This window comes from Nestor notabilis, unplaced genomic scaffold (assembly GCF_000696875.1).
Source record: "Nestor notabilis isolate BGI_N333 unplaced genomic scaffold, ASM69687v1 scaffold8087, whole genome shotgun sequence".
NCBI lineage: Eukaryota > Metazoa > Chordata > Aves > Psittaciformes > Psittacidae > Nestor > Nestor notabilis.
The window spans coordinates 9,877-37,117 of NW_009937752.1; the positions used below are offsets into that span (position 1 = coordinate 9,877).

At 44.1% G+C, this 27,241-nt stretch overlaps 1 protein-coding gene across 1 annotated transcript in view; it reads right to left on the reverse strand.

Moving 5' to 3' along the window:
- The window catches only part of BACH2 (BTB and CNC homology 1, basic leucine zipper transcription factor 2), a 44,356-nt gene that overhangs the window by 9,452 nt on the left and 7,663 nt on the right, over positions 1–27,241 (reverse strand). The window contains exon 2 of the mRNA XM_010018983.1: positions 6,596–8,137. Within this exon, the coding sequence (XP_010017285.1) occupies positions 6,596–8,137 (1,542 nt within the window). The remainder of the gene's footprint in view (positions 1–6,595; positions 8,138–27,241) is intronic.

Consider the following 27,241-nt stretch of genomic DNA (forward strand, 5'->3'; position numbering starts at 1 on the left):
GCACCAGCTCTGTTTCCACCACACAACAAATAAACTGGCACTTTCTGCCACTGCTTGCAGCCTCTACTGCCCCTGGCTGTGGCTAATGCATTTCTGAGAGGACAGCCAACCCACCCTGGTGAGAAAGGAAAACCTGTTTATGATTTCATAGCACTTTCCCTCCCCTGTATTAACTTAGGATGGCAGTGTAAATGTCATTGCTTTGCGTGGCTAAGTAACAGCAGCAATCTAGACAGATGGGGACAGCCACTGACTCAGCACATGAAAGGCCCATATACAACCAATTAATTCCTTCAAGCTTCACTAGTTAGTGCCAGGCTGGATCATACGCTAGTTACTGCTGTGCCACTCACGTACTGTACTAGTTACTGCTGCTGCTGCTCTCCCCTCTCTCCTTCTCTGTGGAATAAAGGGAAGGCCCAAGACTCCATATTCCCTCACATTAAAATATAAATGTCAAGTGTTGGGAATTTCCTTATTTTATGAGTAACATTAGCTTTTCATTCTTTACTTATATCTAAATTTCAACACCTTCCTTGAGCTGCCAGCTGCTAGGAAAGACAAGGAACTTCCCAAGCTTGGTTTAACATCACAGTAACTGAAAGGATATGTGTATTAGGCATAAGTTCTCACTATGTACTGGGCATGGGAGGGTGGCACTCAAGGTATCAGCTTGATCTTTATAAATGGAAATGGTTCAAAATCTTGGTCAGTGCTCCAGAGTTGTAAAAAATAAAACTGTTGCCGTAATGTCCTTAAATCGAAAGCCAGAGTTATTGAAAGCCTCTAACACTTAAAACTGCCCAGCCCTTGGAAAGGTCTCAGGACTCACCCAAGCCATCTAGCACAGGGGCTGAAACATAGCAGGTTTTTTTTATACAGCAAGTGGTAATTTGCTTTACATAGAAGAGCCCAATGCTGCTTTTCCCAATATCTTCCTTAGTATGCAAGTCTGTCTTCCACAAATGCTCAGGAAGCAATTCATCCTGGAACAGGAATTGAGGTGTGTCAACCTGTGTTAGGGGCTTGATTGTCTACACATTATTTCAGGCACCACTTGCGGTCCTATAAAATAAGGACCTACCTGATTTCACTTGGACAGAGGCTATCTAAGAAGCACAAAGCCAACGGGCCACACTGTGTAAGAGAGAGGACAAGCAGGATGCATTCCTCACTCTGCTGTCTACTGACATAGGTAAAACCTTCAAAGAACCACTTCTTTTCAGGTGTCAATCACATGAAGATGGAGGAGGACTGCAAGAGGAGAATGGTGAGCTCCGGCAGTGAAGATCAACAAACCAGGTCTGAAATGGCCTTGATCAGCAGGTCCCACCTGCTCGGCCTGGCCTATCTGCCACAACCCAATTGATGGCCATGTAGTTGCCTGGAGCCAACTCCAGCCTCACTTCCTGAGGGCCACAAGAGGTGTCTGGGTCAGCAAGTGCTGCCTGAGAAGGCACTGCTCTGCACTTCGTAGAGGGTAACCTTTTGATTTGCCATCTGCCTGACAGAACTGCAGGAAGGGGCTGGTCCCACGGTTGAAGGCTTTAACCCAACAATCAGGAGATGTGGACAGGCTTCTCACCCTTTAGCCTATGACTTGGACTTGTGTTCAGATTACACACCACTGGTGCTTAAAATGCTGGGCTGACCTCTTCCTGTTTACTGTTTGAAGTGTCTCCAGCTTCCAGCCCTTCAAAGGGTGCAAGAATACTATACTGCTGCTCATTAACAGGTTTTTTTGAGTCCAGGGATAGCACGAAAACCCTGAGAGAAGATGTAGGTGCATTTGAGAAGGGCAGATCAGGCAGTGAAATGAGGAGGGATAAAGTGCAGTCTTTATCTTAAAAATCTGCTTTTGCAGAAGAAAATTCAAGAACTGGAGAGTCCTTCAAGAGCTCCAGAAGGTCTTCACCTTAGGGCTTAACAGAATTGACAGTAAGCTGCAACGAACTAATACAGTGTTTAAAAGGACCTTCCTGAAGTGTCAAGCTTGTAATGGAAAACTCTTAGTGTTGTTGTAATCCAACAAGTCCCTGCTACCACATGGATACAGCTCCTACTGAAGAGATGAAAGAAAACAAAACTGCCATGAAGTTTATCTTGAAAGAACGATGTTTGACAAGACTCCATTTAACCAGATGTTGCCAAACACAAAATTCCCAGCACTCTGCTGATGCCACTGAGGATCCTGGTCAGGAGAATATTCACCAGAAAAGAATGTGGAGAGTAACTTTCTCATTTTCATGTTTGTAAACCCAGTAAGATGAGGAAAGCTGGGGTGACTGATCACCAAATTCTGGGGAGGAACTACATACAAAAGCGAGTTAACACTTTAACATGTATTTTACATGGTCTAGTGTGAGGCATCCCTGCCCATGGCAGGGGGGTTGGAACTAGATGATCTTAGGGTCCTTTCTAACCCTAACTATTCTATGCCCTTTCTACGTAATACTCTTCACTAAGCGGAAATACTAAGCAGGGAAGGAGACTCAGCTTAGGTAACTCAGGATAGCTCCAGTAGATTTCTGGTAGAGCAACTTTGGTTCATCCCTTTTACCGGGCCTCTGACTTCTAGTACTTTGTTAAGCATCATCAGATGAACAGAGAAAGAGTGGCTGCCTGTTGCTTAGCATGGAGGGATCCGGACTCTCACTGAAGGTTATTTGCCTACAATATCCTCAATGGTCCAATTGCATTAGCTTTGCTTTATGAAAATTTCCTTTGAAAAGTGAGTCACTAACCCAGGCGGGAAATTCTTTTGAAATACAAATGAAAGACACATTGAATGCAATTCTCTGGATAATAATAGTTCTTAGAAAACTCCACCTCTTACCTCCTCCTACCCTTGTTTATTCTTTTCCTAAGAAAACTCACTCATCAAATTAGACTGAGCTGATTTCTTTTTATCTGGTTTTGTAGTACAATATTTTTTACAAGTTTTCTAGTAGAAAAAACATAGATATTTGCTGAAGAAAAGAAGTATCAAGAAAAGTAGGTAGTGCTGAAGTTTCTGTTCCTAAGTAGGTTAACAGATTGACAGACAACTTCCTTCTCAACAATTCATTATTTCAGAGCTTATTGTCTTGTTGTTGCTATTTTAAGCAGGATTGTCAGAACTTGCCTGCAAGCACCGAGCGTAAGTCTTCTCTCTAGTATTATACCCCAATAATTGATTTTTAACAACTTGTGGAGGCCTGAGGGAGCTGGGTGAAAAGAGCAACACAAACTGTTAAATATTTCTGTAAAGTCCCAGCAGCTCAAGTAACAGCCCCAGTCCTGCAACTCTCTAACAAGGGGACACCCCTCACTGCACTTCCTGTTTCTACCACAAACCCTTAAGAAAGGGAAATCTTGGAAGATTCTGGGTATTCCTTAACAGGAAGGAAAATGAAAGGCAAAGACATCCCATAGAGGATTTATCAGTGGTGTCATGGGGACTGCCACCTCCTCTGACACTATCGATTACAGTCTGCATCCCCAATGGGACAGAGGGGGCTGGTCACAGACTGGGCTCATCTTCACCCACATGGCATTCATGTCAAGCCCTACCACCCCGCTTTTGGCACCAAAAAACTTGGGCATATGCTCCTGAATGGCATCCACCTGCAGGACAGCAGAGTGCCCCAAAAAAGCAGAGAGAAGAAACCTTTCACCTACTTCACACACAATCAATACACTGGCAAATGATGTTTTGTGACGTTAATTCTGGCATCAACAGCACTTCGGGACCCAAGTCAAGACCAACAAGGTCCAAATTTCTGGGGAACTGAGAAGCCTCCTGAGATAACTGAGGGTCAGAGTCCATCAGGCTTATTTCCATCACCCAAATTAAAGCCCACCCACAGCAGAACAGCCTGCATGATCACCTCTGGAGGGGTGAGCACCTGCGTGTCACCTCAAGCTGTCTTATCAGTGCTTTTTTTAAGAAGCCCAGCAAATGCCGTGTGATCAGATATGGCAGGGGGCAAGGGACCCATCTGGGAAGCCATTAGGACAGCAGGAGCAAACTGGCAATTTCTAGAATGGAGAAAGATTCCCATGCAGCTAGCAGGGAGGTGAAGGACAGAAAGCAGTCCAGTTCAGACTGCTGCTAGTCTTTCCTGCTGTTTTAGTGGCAGCCAAACTGCTAAAAGGAGGTAAAGCAACTCATACCAGACCTTTCTGCTGCTATTTTCTACTGCTTGGTTTAACATATTCTTCACTGAAGCTTCCACAGCAGGATTGTAGGATACACCCCCCAAGTTGCTGTATAAATACAGTATTGTTTAATGAGGCTGCAAGGTCCTTTATTGTATTGGTTACAACCTTTGCAAATTCATTTTTCCGACAAAATCTGCACTGAAGCACCAGTGTGATCTGTTTACCCTTGGCCCATTCAGGATAGTGCAGTGCAACTTCATGGAGCATTAATTTCCTCAAGACATTTTTAATGCCTAGCAGTCCTATTTAAAATGCCCTGGGGAAAAGGAAAAAAAAAAGGCGGGAAGGGAGGGAACGAAAAAAAGAGCCCTCTCAGCAGTCCCAGGGAGAAAACTTGCTCAGCACAGTGCAGAAAATCTTCCCAGGAGGAAACCAGCAGCGAAAGTAGGAGTGCAGCAAATCCTTCCCTAGCTCTGCCCCAGAGCCAGACACATCTGCCTGCCAGTTGCACATCCAGATGGCCTCCCACCCATTTGCTCCCCTTGTGAATGTCCCTCCTGCCATCCACGGTCTCTTGCACACATTCACATACTTTTTTTGGGAAACCACCACCAGTTCCCTATAACCTTCTTGTTTGACTCTTACGGGTTTTCTGCTGCAGCATCTCCACACAATTAGCCAATTATGACAGCTAATTAATCATCAAACCCCAAAAGGCTAACCTCCCACCCTCCTCACTGCCTCATGCTGTGCATTAGCCCTTGCTGAGCAAGCAGCACATGTGGCTGGAGATCCAATGCTCCCCCTGGTCTCAATCGCTGCACCCTTCCACCTCTTGTAAAGGCAGGACTTCACCAAATAACCTTGGTACGGCCAGAGAGGTTCTGCCATAGGGTTTCCCAGGTGAGGTCCTATACACAGTATCCCAGGCAGCCTCCCAAGGAAACTCCTCTCCCCTCTGCACTGTCCCCAGTTTGGGATATGGGGTCAAACAAGAACTGTCCTCTCAAAACCACCCGTACAGCATGACAGGGATTGATATACCCGAGAATCCCAGACCTTCCTTAGAGTAAAGCAAGCAAATTTTGCCAAGAAAGGTTTGGACCAGATGGTCTTTGAGGTCCCTTCCAACCTGGTATTCTGTGATCCTAAAGGAACCACCCACTTCTGCCTGAAAGGTATCTTTCAGAGCTTGGAATTTATCTGGAATAAGGATTGAGGGATAAAATAAAGTTCGCTCTTTTTATCCCTAGCCCACAGCTAAGGCCACCTGCTTCTAAACCGTGTGCTCACATCACATGAACCTCCCAAACGTGCACTCGCTGCTCCCCATGCTGAAGCACAAACTCTCAGTGGAGAATTTCAGCATTACTAGACAAGCCAGATACGTGATTTCACCCAGATGCTCTCCAGGTCATTCAGTTTCCAAATGAAACTCTGTGAAAACATCCTTTTTTTTTTTTTTTTCCAGTTTCTGGGCTCCACAACACATGTCCATGATTTAAGTCTTCCCTCAAACTAGGGACTTCATACAGACGGTTCATTTGATCATGGTTACCCAGTTCTTACTGCAGCATCACCAGGTGGGCCATCTCTAGTTTCAGAGCAGGCCCTCTTTCTCCTCCCTCTCATGGGAGATCTGCATGGAAATTCACAGCATGCTCTTCAGCCCCAGACTGTTCCCCTGCTGTTCTCTAGTGGTCCTGGAAATTAAAGGATAATTTCTCTTTAAAACCCTTTATGCAATGGCTGCTAGAGGTCACCACCAAATGAAGTGGGGCCACGGGCATGAAACACCACCTCAGTTGTCACTCACTGGAGGCAGAACCCATCACCTGCACACGCGAGACACACACACACATAAAGGGAAGACTACGTGAATAGTGTTCCCACAGCTGAGAGTGGGCAGCTATGCAACTGCTCAAATCATTTCACACCTCTATCTCCTCCCACTCTGTCTGCTTCCTCTGCTTGGGCTGTTAGCAGTACGCAGCAGGGGCTCTTGGAGCAGGCTGCCTGGCCCTCGGTGTCAGGGAAGGCATGGTGTGAGGTTGCTAAAACACACCAGCAGCAGTAACAAGCGGAGCTGGAATCACCTCCGCAAATGAAGGGTGAGGAAGGGTGCTTTGTGCCCTGGAAGTGGGTGAGGGAGGGAAGAGGACAGGACACTGCTAGTAGGCTCCTAAGCACATCAATGTGCTTTCATCATTCAGCAGTTTGCTACTGTCCCATACCCAAATTCTGGTAAGTGCCAAACACCTCTGAGGTCAAGCAGACCTATTTACGTGAAGCCAACCACAACATACTCAGCTGATGAGGGAATAAACAGAAGTTAGTCTTTGCCTCTATAAACAAAGATAGTGCTGGGGAAATGCGAGTCATTTGAAAGGATCAAGGGGCAATTAATTGGGTCACAACGGTTGCAATATATGTACTTATCTTAAATCCCTACCTCATGCCCTCTGTCTTGCACAGGACATGATTCACTGTCTGCTTCTGAGAATGACCCAGACTCATCGCTGGAGTTTGTTCCATAGGATGGCTCACATTTAATCTGGGCTCGGACTGGGTTGTACAATCCATCCCCCACCACACCGGGCTCCTGGTGCTCGGGCGCCAGGAATCGGGGGCCTTGGGAGCAAGGGGAAGAGGAGAGCTCGCAAAGACGCAGGCTGCAGGGAGAGCCGCCACTGCCGTCCTCTGCGTACGAGTAGGAAGAGCATGAGCTGGAGGTCCTGGTTCTTGTTTCCAAAGGAGGCGAGCGAGGGCAAACTTTAATTGGCACCGGACAGCTGGTGTTTGGCCGCATCCTTCCCGGCAAGTGATCAGCTGTCAGTCCGCTGTGCGAATAGGTCTGAGAGCTGGGGAGAGACTGGCTACTGCCAGCCCACAGACCCTTTGGCACAGTCTCAGTGAGGTCTTTGTCCAAGCTGCTCACACCAGAATATGAATGCACCGAAGTGTTTACTTGGTCACAAGCATTTGAAGAGAATATAACACTCCTCCTGTCCAGTTCCCCTTCTTGCTTACAGAGAGTTTCAAAACCGGGCCCCCTGAGTGGCGATCCCACTGTGAAGTTGGAAGCATCCTTCTGCATGGCATGGGACTGTCCATAATTCCCTGTGAAAGGGACGTAATCAGTTTTGTGGTCACCCTGAGATGTCCCTTTTTCAAAAGGGCACGCTGGACTCCTGCCAAAGTGCTGTTGGGAAGTGCTGGGGAAGCCAACCAAATCTATGCTTTTTGTTCTATTGAAGAAAGACCGCAAGCAAGGAGAGGACCCACTTTTCGGCCTGTCAACGCAAGTGGGGCTTGGCTGTTTCCTGTCCATTTCAACATCCCCTTCTTTATCCCTGATGTCAGGTTCATCTCCAGACAGGCAAAGTGTGATGCTTTCTTCATCGTTCTCTTCATTCTGAGGCTCGCTTTTTATCTGCCCCATAGCAAGTCCTGATTTGAGGCCATTTCCAGAGCTCTCTTCACTGAATGTGCTTGCAAAACCTGAGGTACTGATGTGTGATGTGTTGTAGACATTCTTGGTACAAGCAAGCTGGTATTTCTTGTATCTGGGGTACCGTGTTACTGCATCTTTGTCCAAATTGTCCTTGCTATCTCTCAGCATGTCAGAGTCAGGCAGCATCCCTTCGCCTTTGTCTGCTCCAGCAACAGTGGTTTCAAAATTGAAGGGCTCTTGGTGCATCCTCTCTCTGGGGCAAGATATTTTTGATGTCTCCGATTCCATCGTCTCCTCCTCATCTCCATCCGAGTTCTCCTCATCGTGCATGCGCTGACAGGTGGTATCTTTTTTGCACAGGAACAGGCCATCTTCGTTGTTCAGCAGTTGCGTCTGAAGGAAGCTGAAGCAGGAGTCCTCCAGGTTGTGCATGCGCAGGAATTCAGCGCAGTGGATGACCTCCTGGATGTTTTCTCTGCTGAGTAACAGCTTAGCAGTGTAGGCAAACTGTAACAATGGACCAAATCCCCTGACAGTGACCTGCAAAAAAACAGAGAGGGAGATTGCCAGTGTTACTATCAGCTCTTGCTATCATCCCAAATCCTTCATCGCATAGTTATCCTATCACACCAGCAGTGATGCTACATCCGGTAACTAGCACTGCTCTCTTTATGTTGCTCCTGTACACCATTACAGGTTGAGCTGAGCACTGTTTTTCCCAAATATCTTGAGGACCTATGAACTAAGCTTCTTCTCTAATGAAAGGCTGGAAAAAACCAGACTGGTGTGGACACTGCTAATTCTTATACGGATCTTATATTAACTGTGATGCAGCACACTAACACGAAGATACCAATTAAATTTTGATTTTTTTTTTTAAATTTTATTCTTTGATTCTTTTTGCTGAAAAAATAATAGGTAAGTACTGACTGCACACTTCTTTTTTCCATCCCATGGAGATTATTCTCATACTGTTCCTGATTTTAGTGAGTCTAAGGTACAGCTAACAGGAAACAAATCCACATTCATAGTTCAAATGATACATATTGGTCCGAGTCTCAGCCCAGTACTTAATTTTTCACCATTTTCTTTGTAGAAAACATTAACAAATGTTTCCAGGACAGTGATCTCCAACCAACTGTTCCAGGTCTGAGTTACACACCACTACTTGTCCTTTTTTCAAATCATGTCATCTACACTTTACGTTCATGTATCATATAATAAAATATACACACTTCCCCCCCTCAATTTTTTACAGCGATATCTTCACATGTAACTATCAAATAACTTGCCAAGCCACATGGTAAACTATAGATATAGTCTATTTTTTGACAAAAATGCACTGGCATTAACTTTTATTGCATTTTTTCCCTCAATGGGCAGGAAGAAAAGGCACTGGAAAAACTCTGTTCTTCATGAAACAGGCAGAGGCTGCTTCAAACCCTGGGCTCACCATCAAGGATAAAGGTTTTCCCACAGGAAGGAGATTCAGTGGTTTGGCCACTAAGTTGAGAGACCATAACTCTATTTCCCATTGCACTGAGCACCTTCTACGTGACCCTGACAAAACATTTCAGTCTTGATTCACGAAGATGCCTTCTTACCTTGCTCGCAAGTGGTGTTCACAAATCTGAGTCCCCTGTGCTTTGCATACAAAGGAAAGGCATTTAGAAGGGATTCAGAGCAGCCAAATGCCTTCATGCCTATCTGAGGTTGGGATGCAACCTCCATCTGGCTGCAGGTGTCTCTGGTAGGTGTGCCCAGCTCAGTTTCTTCTTCTAAAACCAACAAGAAGCAGCAGCACTGCTATCCTCTTTTTGTAAAATGGCCTAAAGATCAGAAGAGGGACATAGGAAGTAGGAGCCCAGGCTCCTCTCCCAGGGATTCAAATTCACATTTCCCAGCTCCTCAGAAGGATATCCTATCAAGTAGGAATGGGATACTCTAAAGGTGAGCTGCTTTTCCCTGTCCTTCCAGTTGAATTCACGCCACTGTGCAAGAAGCTGCTCAAGAGGTCAGTGAGACATCAGGACACGAATTTGTGACGGTCTTATTTGTGATTAGCATAAATCTGAGTGAATGATTTAGTTCATCCCAATTAAAAGCCTACAAATTGCCTACATTGCCTCAGGACCAACGGAAGAGCTCACAGATTTTTATAGAAAATCCTGACTTCCAGAAAAAAAGCCTTTTTTATTCATAGATCTGTACTTGTGATGCTGTATTACGAAGACACGACAAGCAGCACAGACTCTGATGGAGAGAACAATATTTTAAAACACCTCTACAATTGCTCCCAGTAGCTTTTCCATACATAATATTACCACCATATCTGCTATTTTAAGAAACAGTGCATTTTCATGCAGATACTTACACACTTGCACATCCTTTTACAATACGCCTCTGGTACAGAATTGCCTGGATTTACAGCTGGCTATTAAACCGATCTCTGCTTTATCAGTGTTACACTTTCTGCCTATTTGTTAGATTATCAGCTCACTATAAAGGCCTATCTGCATTTTATCTATGCAGCATGATTAACAAAATTGCTTGGGAACTTAATGAGCTACTTGCAGGCCGATGCTTCTCTTTGATAAGACCTTCAGTGTGGGGGCTTACATATTCGTACACATCTTGCAAGCTCCACAGCAGCACAGTCTGTAGGAGAAGCCATAAATACTGTCTGGGGTTTCTGGGTTCCTTTTGATGAGGAGGGAGTCTGGAGCACCAACCCAGCTCCCCTGGCAGTTGTGTCACTCGGCCACTAGGTGGAACGACTGGAAAGCAAATGACAATCATTTGCTGTGCTGGGCCAGGGTTTCACCGGCCAGCCTGCGGCCCCAGCGCAGGCACTCTGCAGAGCCCCGGGCTGACTCAGACCACCCCACAGCACGGCTGTCTCCCACACTGACTCAGGTTTTTGCTCCCAATAAATCACCATGATAACAGCAGCAAGACAGCTGTTACAGCTGTTCTGCACCGGAGGTACTGGAAACAGAGCCTGAGACTACACCATAGGTTCCCAGCGATGCCCGGCAGATACCTCAAATGAAGGATGATGAAAATGTTGGTGATGAATTTAACCTTATAAGATCTTACCCAGTGACACAACTTTCCTCACTCTCAGGATCTTCAGATCCAAAGGGGGAAAGTTTCTTTTCAAGCACCCGGTGCTTGTCATTGCCCTCAGGGGGGAATCTCTCAAGTGCCACTGCTTGAAACTGCGCAAACAATAACTTTGGAAACAAACAGATGCAAAGCTTGCTGCCAAGTGCGAAAACCAGCCCAAGCTCTGCTGCCTGAAGCTGTCTAAATATTGATTCGGTTCCCGGGGCAGGTCCCCTGCCTCAGCCCCACCAGCTTTGGGACCGCCCACATCTGATGCGTTCTGGCAGGATGGCTGGAATCAAGGCGCTGGAGCGTGGCTATGAGCACCACACACTGGGAAAGAAAAGGCTTCGGAGCGCGTGTATTACCATCACACATGCATTACTGTAGGGAGAGGTAAGAACAGACTTTAAAAATGATTTGACCTGACTGATGCATCCCAGTGAAAACAGTTACTGAAACCAAGTTGATCTGTGTTTGCAGAAGGAAACAGATCATTTCTCTGATACAACAGTCTCCATTTGCCGTGAGAGGGACCTTTGCTGGATGAGTAAAGCACATGCCAGCAACAATCTCAGTTTATTTCCCCCACACTACTGTAAATAAGATGCCATATGTCCAAGATTTGTTTGCTTTTAAATGTTATTTTCCATGTAAATTAATGTTTAAGTATGCAGGTCTATTTGTGGGAATCTCCACCAGGCTCCTTGTCCAAGCCCATATGCCAAGTCACTGCTTCCCTGCCCTCCAATCATTTGCTTTATGTCAATTTCTATCCATTTCTGTTGTGTAAATGGGTACAAGAAATTGGGGCATAGTAAAAGTAAAACATACATAAAAACAACAATGCACACACAGACAAGAAAAGCGAAACAGAGACTCTCAGAGGCTTGCCTTCCCTTGTCTTTAAAGGCAGGCTAGGAGAGGACTCCTCTTGTGTACATGAAACATGCCGAACACCCTGCCAAGTCTAAGGATGAATCACTTTGTCTTGCTCCTGTCCCCAGCTGGTCTTGTATGTGTTAAACCCCATCTGCACAGCAGTGCACAGAGGACATGGGTACTGCAGCCCTACCTAAGCCATCCGGCACCTCTTCTTGCTCTACAGCAATCCCAGAGATCAAGCACCAGGGATATACGTGCAGCTGGGCTGCGACAGGAACACCATGCTCAGCATGTGCTACGGAGGTCTACGTCAATTCAGCATTGTAGTTATAACAAACCTGACCACTGCTAAGGTGAAAGAAAGTTCTCCAGCCCTTTATGAGCCGCGCTTATCTTTCAGATTGAGCTCGCCGAGCCGGGGGATGTGTTTCGTATGTCCATGCCCTCATGAGTTTATGACACTGAGGAATGGGCTGGAAATAATGCAATGATATAATCACCATCAAGAGAGTTGTTAATCAGCGTTAGCCATATTGAATTTACCAGCAAAATACAGACAGCAGCCCTGCAGAAAACAAGCATGCAAAACTTATTTTAATTCAGTCCAACACTGCTTTTCTCCTTACAGAGTCCTGTGGAGTGCAATGCTCTGGTTAGTTTTAATTGATTTAAGACACCAGACATTCACTACTACTTCCTCTGGGAGATCACTGCCAGACTCTGCTTACAACCTCCCTATGAGGAAGTCTTCCTTCCCGTATTTTCCTCCATCATCTGTCATTACATTTTCTCAATGCGTTCCGGGTAATGCTCCTTCTTTTTGAAGAAATATTTGCATTGTTATACTCTCTGCCTTCCCTTCTTCTTTGGTTGGTATTATATCATTGACAAAAACCTGGCTAACTCAAGGAAAACAATATTGATCACTGTCAGATTGGAGAATAAGAAGCTGAGACGAGAGTCAGCAACAAGAAATGCTAGTAAAGAAGGCAGCATTACAGATGCAAATACAGAACACTTTTAGCACAGCATTTTTCTAAAACTGGGCATGAGCTATTCTAAAATTAGGAGGAGGGTTACCTCACTTTCATGTCAGGAACATCGTATTTTCGTATGGGACTTCTATGGCAGAAATTCTATTTTAAAGCCAGTTGTACACACACCCACAGGCACCACAGGAGACACAGCACTGTGGGTGAACTCCCTCTGGCTCCCTACTGTACGGAGTCTCCTCCATGACAGCCGATCAAGCGTGGAAGCCTCTGTGTTGGCTGCGTTGCCCACACACGGGATGTGGCCTCCGAGCACTTGCAGAGGTCTGACATTTCTGAGGATAGGCTGGACTTGCTGTGCGCTGCAGAGTTCATCAGTGCTTGCTCATTAGCTGCTGCCCAGACTTCCAGATGTCTCAAAATCCCAGACAAGTAGACAAAATCCTCCAGTTCTGCACAGACAGTATTTCTTAGAGGGGGAAAAAAAGGTTATTTCCAAGGGAAACATAGATGTCTGGTAACCCTGCTCTGAATGGCATCCGTATGAAAAGCTGCATCTGGAATGGGGAAGGTCAACCCCTGCAAAATGCCAGCAAGTCTGAGTTCAATTTAAAGAGGGGAAAAGTGATTAAGGGCAAGGAAAGATCACTGCAAACATGTAGGAATGTAAAACTTGGCAAGGCAGTATCTAAAATGGAGCAAGAGAATGTTTACAGTAATCTGATGCATACGATCATCAAGAACAGAGAAGAACTGTCTAGTTTGCTATGGGGTGCTACTGCCAATTGCAGAGAAGAAACTTAAGAATGAAAATGTAGGGATTTTCTTTTGATTCTTAAACTAACAGTTCAGTGAGATCTTGGAAGGTTTTCCAAGGAAGATGATGGGATACTTTATGTATGAATACTGCAAGGCAAACCTAACAAAGCACAACCTTGTTCTGGCAAGGTGGGCTTTAATTTGGTAGACTTTTCCAGGCCTAATTTCCATGTTAATGAGAGCATAATGCTGATGATCTTCTAGAAAACAGCATCAAAGTGTATTGTTTCAAATAAAGCATACTTAGGGCATATTCAAAGAACAAGCTCTTTGGTGGTGGTGTGAGAGAGCAGGGGCCCCTCCTCCCCTCAATCAATGAGATCTGCAGAACATTAGTTGCTAAATCCTACCAAATAGCAGGTAAATTAGACCTGCAGACCCACTGAGAATGCAGAAGTCCTGACAGAGCAGCACAGGCCAAGTTTATCTTTATGCATTGGAGTAGTCTTGTTGAAATCAATAGGAGCAATGATGGGTCTTCTGTGAAGCATGCAAACTGCTTGTAGGATTATGGATTATATTTTTAGTATTTTGATTTTCAGGTTAAATTCATCACCAGGCACCTAAAAACAGTTGGAAAGCCTTCATCTCTAATCTCCAAACATCAATTTAATTACTGGGCCATTTTGTGGGGAAGGAAGAAAGGAAAATTGAATCAAACCTTACATGCTGAATATCAAATCCCAAACTAAATATTAATTTAGAACAACTGGATAGAAATAGACAAGTAATGTGACCGTTTCTTGCAGAACTCAAAATCAATCTGTTACTCGCATATTGTTTTGCAGTGGGCCTACTGTGGTACTCGCTTTGTTAACCTTTCAGTGCCGCTATTGCAGTCTAAAGGCGTGTGTGGAGACCTTCCAAATCCATCTCAGCCCTGAAGTTTGTCTAATAAACACAAGGATATATCAAACAAACTACCAACTTCTCACTCGGCCAGCATGTTCCTAACAGTACAACTTATATAATCAAACACATGCTGGAAATAGGAGATAAGATTAGTGACAGTTAACTGCTGCTATTTTTTTCCACAGCCTGAAGAAGGTCTCTGGGATTAAATATTAACTCTAATCTTATTTGCTAAAATTAGCACACACTGGATTCTTTTTCTTTTACAGCCAATTGCAAGTATAGCGCAGAAGTTATTTTCAGAGTGTAATCTGATAACCAAAATCAGTCACCAAAGCTGTTATTCCATTAAGAGTTAAGAGACTTCCTGGCTATTTACTTAGTTATTTTCACTTGGGATGCTGGAGCCTGGCAGACCCTGTTTTTCAAGCTTGAAGTTATTTGGTTTTGGAAAACTCGCTGAAATTTTAAATATATTACTAGGCTCAAACAGGTCAGTCACATGTGCAAAATCCGTGGTGCTAGACATCATGGTCTTTTCCCCACATTTGCACAAAGTAAGCCTGCACATAGTCAGGAATTATTTTGTAACCATGATCCTTTTATATAAGGTGAGAACATGCAGGAGGCAGGAAAAAGTCAGAAAAAGATATAATAAACAGAAGAGTACTCTTGTAAGCCAATGCCATGCCAGTATTTTACTGCATTTTCCCCTCTTTAATTGGAATGTTCTCTCACCAGCAGCTTATGGATGTATTTCCCTTATCCGCTCATAAAGCCGTGGAGCTCCTAAAATGAGTAATCACTCTTTAAAATCCAACTTGGGTGAGAAGTATCAGATGCAGGTATTTGTACTGTCTGAGCTTTTAACGAGGCAGGAATCTGCAAGTTGCTGATGGGGAAGACTGATGAAGAGAGGCCTTTGTTTTCATTCTAAAGCCACTTTTTAATTAAGCAGATACCCTGATGGCCCCAGCTTAACATTTTGCCACTTTGGGTAGTACGTACATACTTGGACAGAAAAGAGACCCAAAGTCCAAGTGACCCAAAGTCTGACATCTCCTGCATCACACTGCATCACATGACACCACGCTGCAGGAGTGGGAAGCCACTGCACCGCCACCATGACAGACACCCCTGGGCACGAATGCATGTCAGGGGATGGAAGAACCCAGGCATGCAGCTCCTTTCCTTGAGAGGTTGTTTTACCTACTTTATTTTTTAATTTCTTTAGAAAAAAGTCCCACTGAAAAAGCTGCCACCTGCAAAGCCACACCAAGGGGCATCCTGGTATCTTCCCAGTGTGTTCTTCACAAGTCTCTTGAGGTGTCAGGCTGAAAGCTCCAAGGAGATGCTTAAAAACCTTTAGCAGCACTTTTATGAAAGATGCCACATTGGAAATGCTAGTCCATCTTCCAATTCTGTGCCCAGTCCCCACACAGATGCCCCCTTCAGCTTTCCCCCTTTAAAGTCCCAACTTTTGGCCAGACGACGAATTTACACTGGAAGCCCTGTGAGAGTATTTACATATCCAAGGAGGAAAGCAAATTACTTCTCACTGTCCTCTCCAGCCTAACAAACACATCCAGGAGCAGCACTTCAAAGGCTCTCCTCCCTCCCCACTTGAAAGGAAGGAAAAGGCCTATATTTCTCAGGGCCCACCCATGAAGCATCATGATGTTCCTGGTGTGATGGGGAGGGAGGAGAGGTTATTCATGCTGGACTCACCTTGAGGATGGGGAGCAGCAATTGCAAACTGTGTCCATCACCCCATGAGAAGTGCGTCAGTGCTGACGGTGGGGCAAGTGGCTTGGAATTGATTGCTAAACGTAAAGATGGCGTAAGCAGCCAGCAGATCGATGCCCGTATTATCGGTTATGTCAGCGTTTGACTGCATGTGATTTACGGGTGGAGCGCAAATGTTAAGGCACCCATATACTTGGGGTTTTCTGAACCAGACTCACTGTGGTAACAGCCCCAGCTAAACACCAGTTTATTAAACCATGAAGGGTATACTGCCTGTAATACTATGCATCAAACCAGCGGAATGACAGCTGAAGTACTCCTGTCTGGAGAAAATATCTTAATGAACTTGAGCAGAACACTTTTTTCTTAACTAATTACACAGTTTGTGGTATGTTGTCAATGTTGGAGGCTGCCCAGGGCAGCTGAAGAACAGAAAATTCAAAGTTATGGCCAAGAGAGTATCTGCTGGCAAGAATAGGTGAAAAAATTGGAGAAGAACTTTAAAGCTGATGAGGTCAGACTCTGGGTGGAGGTGTTAGAAATAGAATTAGAGATGAGGATGTTGCAAATAACCTTTTCTCTGAAGGAACCACTTGGCTATGATACGATTGAATCAACAAAGAACACATAAAAACCAGTGGCACTAATTAGCAGTTTAAACACTCAGGCATGAACTGGAAGATAAAGCAAAGGGAAATACTGCTGTGATGTCTGGCAGTTTGCAATGCATTTGTTATACCAATGCAACTTGCACCTTAAGAAACCTGAAATGCAGTAACGAGGGATGACACAGGAGTGTGGCTCAGCAGAAACGCTACCTTCTCTCCTTGGGTGCCCGCACAAGCCATGCTCAAACCATCAAGGAAGAAACGGACAGAAATGAACAGATTTTAACCCAAGAGCATCATCAAAATTGAAATGCAACTAAAATTTAAAATTAAAATCAGTCCCGTATTTTTGCAAAAGGGAAACGAAACTGACCCGCAGATTAAAAAAGAAAAAAATTAAAAAAGAAAAAGTGTTGAGCAGTGAGGAGGGGGGAGGAGGAAGTGGGAAAGCTTTCACAGAATATAAATTGTGAGAGAAGAGTCTGTGAAAGATCTGTTTAGGTGCATATCATAAGCCAAAGTGGGGAGAAAAAGGGAAAACAAAAAGCAGTTTAAGAACTTCTCAAAGGAAGAAAGAAACTCTAGAAGCCTCCAAGTTACATTAGCAAATATCAAATAGGCAGAAAATTAATATGCGTGTAGAAATGTGCTAATTCAGAGGGTGCTTTGGGGAGTGGTTCAGAGTTTCTGAAGCTGCAATTAATACACAAGCAAACACAACAATACAGAAAAATTACAACGACTGTAAATTACACCAATACTCCTCTTTGCAGCGTATGGCAGAATCCATTTATGTGAAGAAACTATGTAATACAGTGTATTAAATACACAGTGCATTAAAGACACTGTAATTACTTTATAAAAACAAGGAATACTTCACAGCAAGACATCTCACTACAAGCCCTAGTATTATACTTCGCGTAGTGTAGGAAAGAAAGAAGCAGGCTCTGTCAGATATGATTTAGGAAAACACAAGGCTGCACTCTGAGGAAGAGAACTAAATCAGAAGACAAAGGAGCTGGAGAAGAAGCAGGCTCAGGAGATGATGCTGACTAACATCTGATGCAGCTCATAGATGCTCTGCTGTGGGTTCCACAGGGCTGATGATGCCAGTGCTTCCAGCACTACCTGTGACCATGTACCACCATGGCACAGCATATAAAATCACTGGCATCCTTAGGCCAAGGTAGCAGAGAGCACAGACCAGCAAATACTGGAACATTCAAAATCTAGAGATGCTTCTGCTGGGCTGTGGAAGGAACTGAATGGCAAAGGCTTTACTATTGCACTTCAAAAGGTAACCAGGCAATTACAGTTATTAACTGGTAGGCTGAAACCCTGTATAAATAACCTGGCTTCCTGCAGGCATCGTATTTTTAAAACAAAACCTGCCAAATACTGCGTATGTTCCAGTTTTCCTTCCCCTCCTCCCCTGCCTTGCCTTTTAATTTCTGGTATTTGGACATGCAATTTTTCTGCATTCATCTTTGTTTTGTTCTTGCATGGCTACTAGCAGATCTGAGGATTATGGTGGCTTTCGTTCCACTGCTTGATGTTCACATTTCATCAATGATGTCCACTCAGCTCAGCAAAGCATGTTTGCAAGGAGTACCAGCCACTGCTGAGCTGCCAAAGTTCGTCCCCTCCCATCCTCCATGAGGAGCAGTTAATTCCTCCTGTGGTGGCCCAAAAGGTTAGCTAGCCTCCATAAATCCCACCAGAAAAAATCAGAGGTATTTGCTTTCTTGCTGAGATTACATGTCTGCTGCGAGAAAAGGCAAATGGCTCTTTCAGTCCCTAAAGAAGCACAGGCTCAGCAGGAGTGCCCCGCAGCAAAGTGATCATAGGACGGGAAGGACGGGCAACGGCATTCCAGCCACAACCCTGAGCCCAGCTCCGCACTGTTCCCAAGGAATTGACTTTCTCCTTTCTGATCTATACATGAGATTAAGATCTAACCAGAAAGTGAGGGGTAGAAAATGCCATCTATGCTAGAAGCCTTAGAAATACTCTTCATGTAGAAAAATGATGGCATTTCCAGCTTGACATGTGACTTCCCAGGAGGGTGGAAGTTGGGACTTTACAGCTATTTGTGTGTGTGTGTTTCTACATATGCTCACGTGCACCCACGCATGCTAGTGTGAGAAAGAGACTAGAGAACGTGAATGTGTGTGAAAGGGGCTGAATTAGCCCCATCTGCTCCGAGAAGATCATCTTCTCCTTATATTTCTGTTACCGTCATATCATTGCCACACTAGAGTGCTTCTAAAAGGCTACAGCTCTGGCAGCCAGCATCATTACAGCTGCTCAGATTATTAAAAGTATAAACAAAGTCTCAGAGACACTACTAAGAAAATACTAACTACAATTATCGCTGTCTGATAAAATAATGAACAGTGAAGTGTTATTCTGCTGCCTCAGTCACCAGCACGCATTTATGTGCGCCTTGAGTAATGAAAACCAGTTTATTTGCATACTGAATCATCCTGGAATTGGCTTTTGCTATTTTATTTTGTTTCTCTTTCTACGGGTCAAGAAGGCTGAAACTCTGTGTTTGCAGAATTCAGTGTACCCCACCTCCTTTTCTGCCCTATGTAATCCCATTAATACCAAGTAAGCAGAAAGCCATGCCTGTAGCCATGCACACGTCTTGTCAGAGGAGGGAGAGGGCGCAGTGTGCAAGCTACCAGCAGCAACTCTAAAACCTCCTGATGTACTTTTATTCTTGGACCTTGCTGCTTTTTCTCCCTAGATGAGAAGCAAGGGCCCTCACGATGTCAATGCCGTGTTTGCCGTGTGGATCCTCCTTGCCTTCGCCTCTTCTGTTGGCCTGCACTGCTTTGGCTTTGTGAGCTTTTTTTTCCTCACATTCCCCAGTGACACTGGGGAGTACTGCCTCTTCTTGACAGCAGTGGGGAACTGGGCTTGGTTTCTGATTAACAGAAGTTATGAATTCCCTGCAAGCACCAGGAGAAAAAGTTCTTAACTGAGTTCCTGGTGCTGATGGTGGCTGACACTGCCCGAACACAACTTCTGCAAAAGAGGCATTTTCTCTGCCAGGACCTGTGGGAAGCTGATGACTTGGGGTGACAGCACGGTGACACAGGTAGCTGTGGAACACTATCAAGCTGGATACCTAAGCTGGGCTGTTTCTGCTGGAGCACACAAGGCTGGCCGAGAGTGACAGCGTCTGTCAGGCTCCTGGGGAAAGGGCCGCATCACAGACAGGTACGAAGGAAAATTAGAAAGATGACAGAGAGGGGCAGTAGCAACTAAATGCAGCCAGAAAGGAAGGCAAAAATACAATGCTGAGTGAGAGAAAAGGGAAACAGCTTCCCTCAATCAAAATCCCTGCACCGTACCTTTGGAGTTTTTATCCCACTGCCCTTTCTCTGTGCCTGTTTCCATCACTTCTTCAGCATCTCATGCTCCCCTGCCTGGTCTCTTTTCCTCATCTACAAGCCTTTTGTTCCACCAACCCCCACTTCTGCACTGACTGCCAGCTCTGAGCAGCCAGCCACCTTCTGATTTGCACACCCCAGGGCTCTCGCTGCCTGCACTGTTATGGCAGTGATGGTGGACGAAAAGTGGTGTGCAGAGACCACAGAAAACACCATCTTGAAGCGCTCCCATCTGCCAGCTGTGAGGGAAGGACAGCTCAGAGGAGGCAATCTTCTCCCTCGATACAAATCACTGCTAGGATGAACCTCCGCTCCTGGGAGGCAGAGAGTCAAGCTGCAGCCTTCCTCTCTATTTTCCCTTCAGCATTCTCCCTCCTCATTCTCCGCAGTTGGCCTCTTCTGGCCACTAAAGCAGGTTAGACGTGGCGTGCCCTGAATAAATGACCTACATTAATTTTTCCTCTTTAATTAAAGAGTTATGTGAAACCATTTATGAGAACTTCTTTGCTATGGGAAAAAAAAAACCAATGTATTGTTCCAGACACATTCACAAAGACAAACATGATATTCCCAAATGAATTTTGTTCCCTAAAAAGCCTTTATGGAAGGCAAAACACAAAGAATGGTAAAGGATTCTCTGAAGAAGTTCATTTTAAACCAGTGTACCATGTACAAATGCTGTCTTACAAATAGGATTATTTAATTTAAACCTTAGATCTGTCAAGTTCCATTACTTCAAATGGAGCCTGTCGTTTCTTGACTTCATTATAAATCAGGATTATATTACAATTTACATTAGGTAAAGTCACTGCTTCGATAGGAGGCAGTGAAAAAAAATTACGCAGCAGTCAGGAAATAGAGCAAAGTCACTGCACTGTTCTTGAAAGGCAAAAAGTCATCTTGCTAAATGAGGGTCTGAGCTGTCCTGTACCAAGACTGTTCCTAATAAATAAAAGACCTCTGGGAAAAGTGCTGAGCATACGCTGGATCTATTTTCAGCTAGCATCAGCAGCTGCTGCCCCTGGGATCACATCTTTGCTCATACCCTACACCATATGTAATCACTCCAGTGCTGCAACCAGTAAGATAATGAAAGAGCATGGCATAAATCTATACTTGAGTGGAATGCTAAATGAGAAAAATAATACAAAAAAGGGGGAAATAAACCACATTTTCAAGTCATTAGGAAGAAAGACTTTGACATATGAAGTGTTGCAACCATTAATAGCACTTATCATATACAGAGGAGACAAAGAGACAAATTAATCAAACTGACAGAACTGGGACATTTTATGCTAATGCTGGCTCCTGGGTTTTCGTTTGTATTCCTCTGTGTCTGGAAAACTGATACCATTACAGGGCAGGAAATTGCATGAATAACATGCAACAGATCATAAAAATTCACACACCAAGTGCAGAAACACTGCCAAAAGCACTGTAAAAACAAGGCTAGAGACCTCAACAGAGGAACTACCAACAGCTAATGAATGCAAATCAGACAGGAATATTTCCCATCCATGCATAACAATGAGACATAGGCTGTGACTCCGCAGTCTCCAATAGTGTAGGTAAAATAAAGCCTGAAGAGCGAACACACAGATAGCTGGGGCGAACTGCTGGCCAAGCCAGGGTCTGTGTTTGCAGTATTGCAGCCAGCAGTTTAAAACCACTGGGGAAATGCCATAGCCAAGTGTTGCCTCCGTCTAAACGTACCGCTATGTTAGATTTAATTTAATGAATCAGGTAGAAGAGAGAGGGGGAAGAGGATGAAAGAGGAAATAAACCAGCCATGAAACAACACATAATCACACAAAACAAAACTCCACAGCACGCAGTAACAACCCTCACAGATAAAGACATTTAAAACATAATTCATTTGTGAAATACATAACGTGCTTGCTGTCCAAAGCCACGGCCATGTTGTAAGGGGCAGGAAATGGCAAGAACTACAGGAATGCTGGGCAGGGCATGGTGTAACACAGGATCGTGCTAAGGTTTCTTCATTTGCTGCGAAGGCTTCTCAAGGACCTTTAAAGAAACCTTGGCAAAGCAGAGCACTGGCAAAGCGCAGAGAGCTCATCAACCATATAAACATCAAATGACAAATACATTCACTTGATGGGCAGCCACTGCATTTCTCATTGCTCTCCATTTTTAATAAAGTGATGCTTCTGCCTTGTGCAGTAGCTACCATACAAACCTAAGGCAAGGACTAACTCTGGGAGGTAAAAAGAGTAAAGCTGATACCTTTTGGAGCTGCATCCATTTCAGTTGCTGCTCTCACCTTCCCCAGAATAGAATGATATGCAGCTGACAGGACTAAGCAAGAGCATTTGCATGTCATAACCACATGCATGAAGAGGGTGAGGAAATGCAAGCCTGCCCAGGGGTGGCTGCTTCCCTGAAGAACAAGTACAGATGAAGTCCTTCCCACATTTGCTGCTGTAGGACCTTGTGTTCAGAGGTGGCAGGGCAGAAGTTGTCTCATCTCAGCAGAGATGGGCATGGGGAGCATACCATAGAGAGCCCAGCTTTCCAGTAGACTACTGTGCAGGTTTTACAAAGTTTTGGCCATGTGAATAGGGTTTATCTCCAAACTTCAAAATCTCCTTCTGTTCCTCTGATCACTACTAAAGTCTCAATGGGGTGCTTGGCAGGGTACCAAAACATGGTGTACATACACAAAGACAAGCTGATCCAAAAGCTTTCCAAAGACAACGATGGTGTAACCTTTGTTCTAAGGGGAGAAATAAAACCAGGCATTCATTAGTTCCTGTAAATATACATCCATCTGACAGATGGACAAGGGTTGCAAGCTGCAAATGGAACAACTTGCTCCCTTCCCTTACATAAACAATAATTAAAAAAAACCAGCACAGGCAATGAGTTACAAAAAGGCCTCACAAAAACCTTGGCTTTAAGAAATTTTAATATTGGGAAGGAAATAATTTGGTCAGTGTTGGTTTCTTCTGCTTTTTATAACAGCAAATACACCTCTGAAGTCTCTCAAGAACACATATGACACCTAACCCTTTTTTTACCTCTACCTGCAATCAGAGCAGCTTGGGAAAAGAAAAGCCTACTTAAGAGTAAAACATCCTTTCATGAAAGAGAATATTTTAGAGAGGGCTTTACTACCACCTTACCATTCTACCAAGAGGTACAAAGCACAGTAATGAGGAATGACCATGAATTCTCAGACTCCTTTAGCTATGCAATTCGTCTGCAGAAAACCAGTTTTAGAACCGGACTGTAACCTCACCCAAAAGCATAAATTCCGCAAGAGAAGGATTAGGCTCATCTTTGAAAAGGAAGCAAAACTAAACCAAGCCCGAGGTAGCTCTTACTGGGTGTTCCTCTCAGTCCTCCAACTGCAAGATACATTGAAGACAGGGAAAGAAGAAAAGGAGTTATTGATTGGAAAATTTCTGCCAGTACTGAAACCAACGGTTTCTGCTTTCTGTGAATGCTTTGATGACTTTGTAAATGTGAACAAGCTTCTTCGTAGCATGCCCCAATGCCTATATATGTCATGGACACCTCTTCATTCTTCACTTCTTGGACAATGGTATAGATATTATTTGTCCCTAATGGCTACTGCTTATAAAAATCAGACAAAAGTGACAAGAATAAATGGCTTTTACAAAAGACGGGCAACTCTATTTTTTGAGCCTTGAATTTGACAAATTAATTCAGACATTTAAAACATGGCCTTAGTCTGATGCGTCCAGTCTCTTGAAAACTAACAAGTTCAAGGAATAGACAGAAACTGCTGGATTTGGCTTTATGTCCCGACAAAACCACCATATACAGAAAGCCAACCGTGGGGGAACATGGAAATCTGCAGTCAGGTAAAAATAAGGAGAAAAAAATAGTTCAGTTCAACAGGCAGATGGAATGGTTGGAAACCTGTCCTCTTCTAGGCCAGCTTCCCCTTCCGGAAGCAGAAATGATCACTAGTCCTCTGTGAAAAGCAGAGGGAAGTTGTCAGAATTTGTCTTTCCCCAGCTTTTTCCTGTCTTGAAAGGTTACTGGCTCCTACGCTGTCCTTTGAAAGAAACAGGAAATAACTTGAACTTACTCTGTTTTCACTTGACCAAGAATCGCCTGACAAGGAAATTTTCTCTGAAGGCTGCCTGTGTATCTGGGGAGAGGAGCGGCTAGGCATGTTGTACTACTGCTGTGTGGTCAGAGATGGAAAGGTATTTTACTTTCAGAGTTGTTTAAGACTAGTTTCTTACTAGCTGCAGGCCCTTGAAGCAGAGGGCCATGGGTCTGAATTTCAACGGTAAGAAAACCCAACACATTTCACACAAGCAGACGCTTTACACAGCCAAAAACGTAGCCTCAGCCTCTTAGCTGACAGATGAAAATCCTGGACCACTTTATCAAAAGCATTTTCTCCTGGAACTGAGAACTGTAGTGGTAAAGTTTGAATGGATTTTTTTTTTTCCTTTAGATCTACTTTTTCTACCTTCAAACACTATCACAGATTGCAACCCCACCCATCTTGGGAACATAAAGATGTGTATGCACAGACTAGAGAATTTGGTCTTATCACAAGCAGATTTCAAGTAGAGCATTACCACGTGTTTGATGCACAATACACTGGATGCCCACATATCTTTAAAATATTAGCACTCTTCAAGTCCCTTTCTGGGTCAATTCTTTTATTTGGATGGTCTCCCTTCTATTTTACTATCCCCATAGACCCACCTCAGCTCTGGCTTCAGGAAGTATATCTGACACTGCAGCAGCGGAAGGGAGCACTGAGAATACAGCAGCAGCAGCACCACCACCACCACTGAATCCATCCTGGGTCACACCTGTGAAATCTCTCTGCAGTCCTACAATTCCATTTCTCTAAAGGGTTGTTCTGAAATGATGAGCAGCTGCTGCAGAGAATGATGTGGACCAGGTGCAAAAGATACCTAACTAAACACGGTTGCTTTAACACCAAAACCAAGATGCTGGGTTTCGAGGGCCTGAAAACCCACAGCTCCTATCTGCCCAGACTGATTAACTCTCTCTGGAAGAGATCATGTCTTGCTAGGTACCTGCTTGCCTACTGTTTGGGAAAAATGGGATGCCCCCAAATTACTATAATATAGGAAAAAGCTTTTACATCTGATTCTAAAGTATCAAGATTATTATTTTTAAATTAAGAATTTATTCTGCAACAGCTCAAAAGTTCCTAATTAAGACCCTCAAAGTGCCCCAGTATCCTGGTGACTGGAAGTCTGCAGCAATTCACAGCCTCCTTCTGATCTGCTTCATGCCTCCACATCTACTTTCCTCTTGGTTGTGGTAGTTTCAGCAGCTGTTATTGATGTCACTGCACAGGACCTCAGAGGTGATGCAGGAAGAATAGGTAGAGGACACAGAGTAGAGCCCATCAGTCACTCAGGACCAACTGACCAGATAAGGCAGCGAGTGGCTCCATTCTACCCCAATTATCTTGAACAATGCTGCAACTAGTCTGAAAATCCCCTCCATGACTCCTGTATGCTTAAGAGATAGAGAGAGAAGAAAATGAGACTCAAACTCTGGCTGAGGAGTGATAAGCTGGGCTGCTCTGGGACTAGCAGCTGTGCCAGATGTGGGTCAGTCTGTTCACCTCTGTGTGAGGTAATGTGAGCCAGAGCATTTAGAGAGGTAAACACAGCTGAGTGGTTCACACAAGGTGATTTAATCATCACTGACCTGATGCACAGACCTGCGCTGTAATTCCCATCTGATGCATCAGCTTCCAACCCAGCATTTGCAGGCAGGTGATAACAATATTTTATTTGTTCACAAGAGACCTCAAAAATCTAGTGCTGAAGGTTTTATGTTACCATTTTTTAACTTCAGCGCTGACACCTCTCAATTCCAGCTGTTTGGTGACACCTTGTTTATGTGTTGGTTTTACTGGAAGTGCTAGTACTGTGATTCTCTGCTGTTCTCAGCCCAGCTATGGCTATTTTAACTGCAGACCCCCAGCTAGCAGCAGTCTCTGGGTCACAGCAAGAAATTCACGGTGCCATATCAATTACAAATTAACCTTCTCTTCTCCACAAAGTCTTGTAAAGCCTCCATTGCTGCCTCTTAAGTGACCCAAAAGACGCATTGTGCAAACATTAAGCAAAAAAACCCCAAACAGCCCTCCCAAAATACAAATTGTAAACTAAAAAAGGATACAACTACTTCTTTGTTCAGGAAACAGGCAGTTACACTTAACCACACACTTTGATGCCATCCGCTCTTAAAAAGTCAGATTAAGCAAAGTGAAGGACAAAAAAGTTTATTTGCAAATCTGATCTATGTTATCCTAGGATCTTAAATTCCACTCAACTACACCTGTACTGACCACCAAACTTCTTTGAGGGGTGTCTAAAGTTCGTCCCTTTCCAAGACCATCTGTCTTACAGTTATGAAACCATGTCCAGTCATACACATCACTGGGCAGTTTGTTGCTAGAACCACATGCCAAATCTTTCAGTGGATTTTAATCTGGCTTCAAAACAACTGCCAGTGGCTCTCATGGTATCCTTCCCCAGTAAATTAAAACATGCTTCCCAGAGATATGCCTGATACTTTCTTTTCATTTAAGTCTTTAAACAACCACACAAGCCTCCTCTCAAGCTCTTTCAGAGAATTTATATCTCATTTTTAAAACAAACCAAGCCTGGGCTAGATGGATCTGTAGTTTGACCAAGTACAGCTGCTCCTATTTATTTATTTTATCAAAGTAAATAAAGTGCCCAAGGACACAGCTTTTAATAGTGTTAGACTGTGCTGGGACTCAGAGGTGTTTGTTGTTGGTCCCCCATCAAAGCGGGACAGATGAAAATTCAGGACTGCACAAAGTCCTGGAATAAACCCGCCAGTTTTCTCTTGAGAGCTTGCACTGAACATGTAAAAGAGAGTAAGTGTACTTGTTCCTCTAAAAAACCCAACAGCCTGCCTGTAAAATTCACAAAGAGCATCTCATTCCCAAATCCTAGTACGATTCAATTGCCTTCTGCTCACCTAAACCCCGTATTTCACTTCCAAATTGAACCATACTTCCTAGCCTTAATGTTTGTTGACTGCTGCGATGCATCATTTGAATACATGCCATATTCTGCCCTGTAACATGCTCAATTTCACTAGTAGCTGAGAAAAACAGTCGATCTGACATTATTCACTGGGGAATCCTTGTCAGACAGTGCTGTATGCAGATAAAACCTTATCTTATTTGGGTCTTGGGAA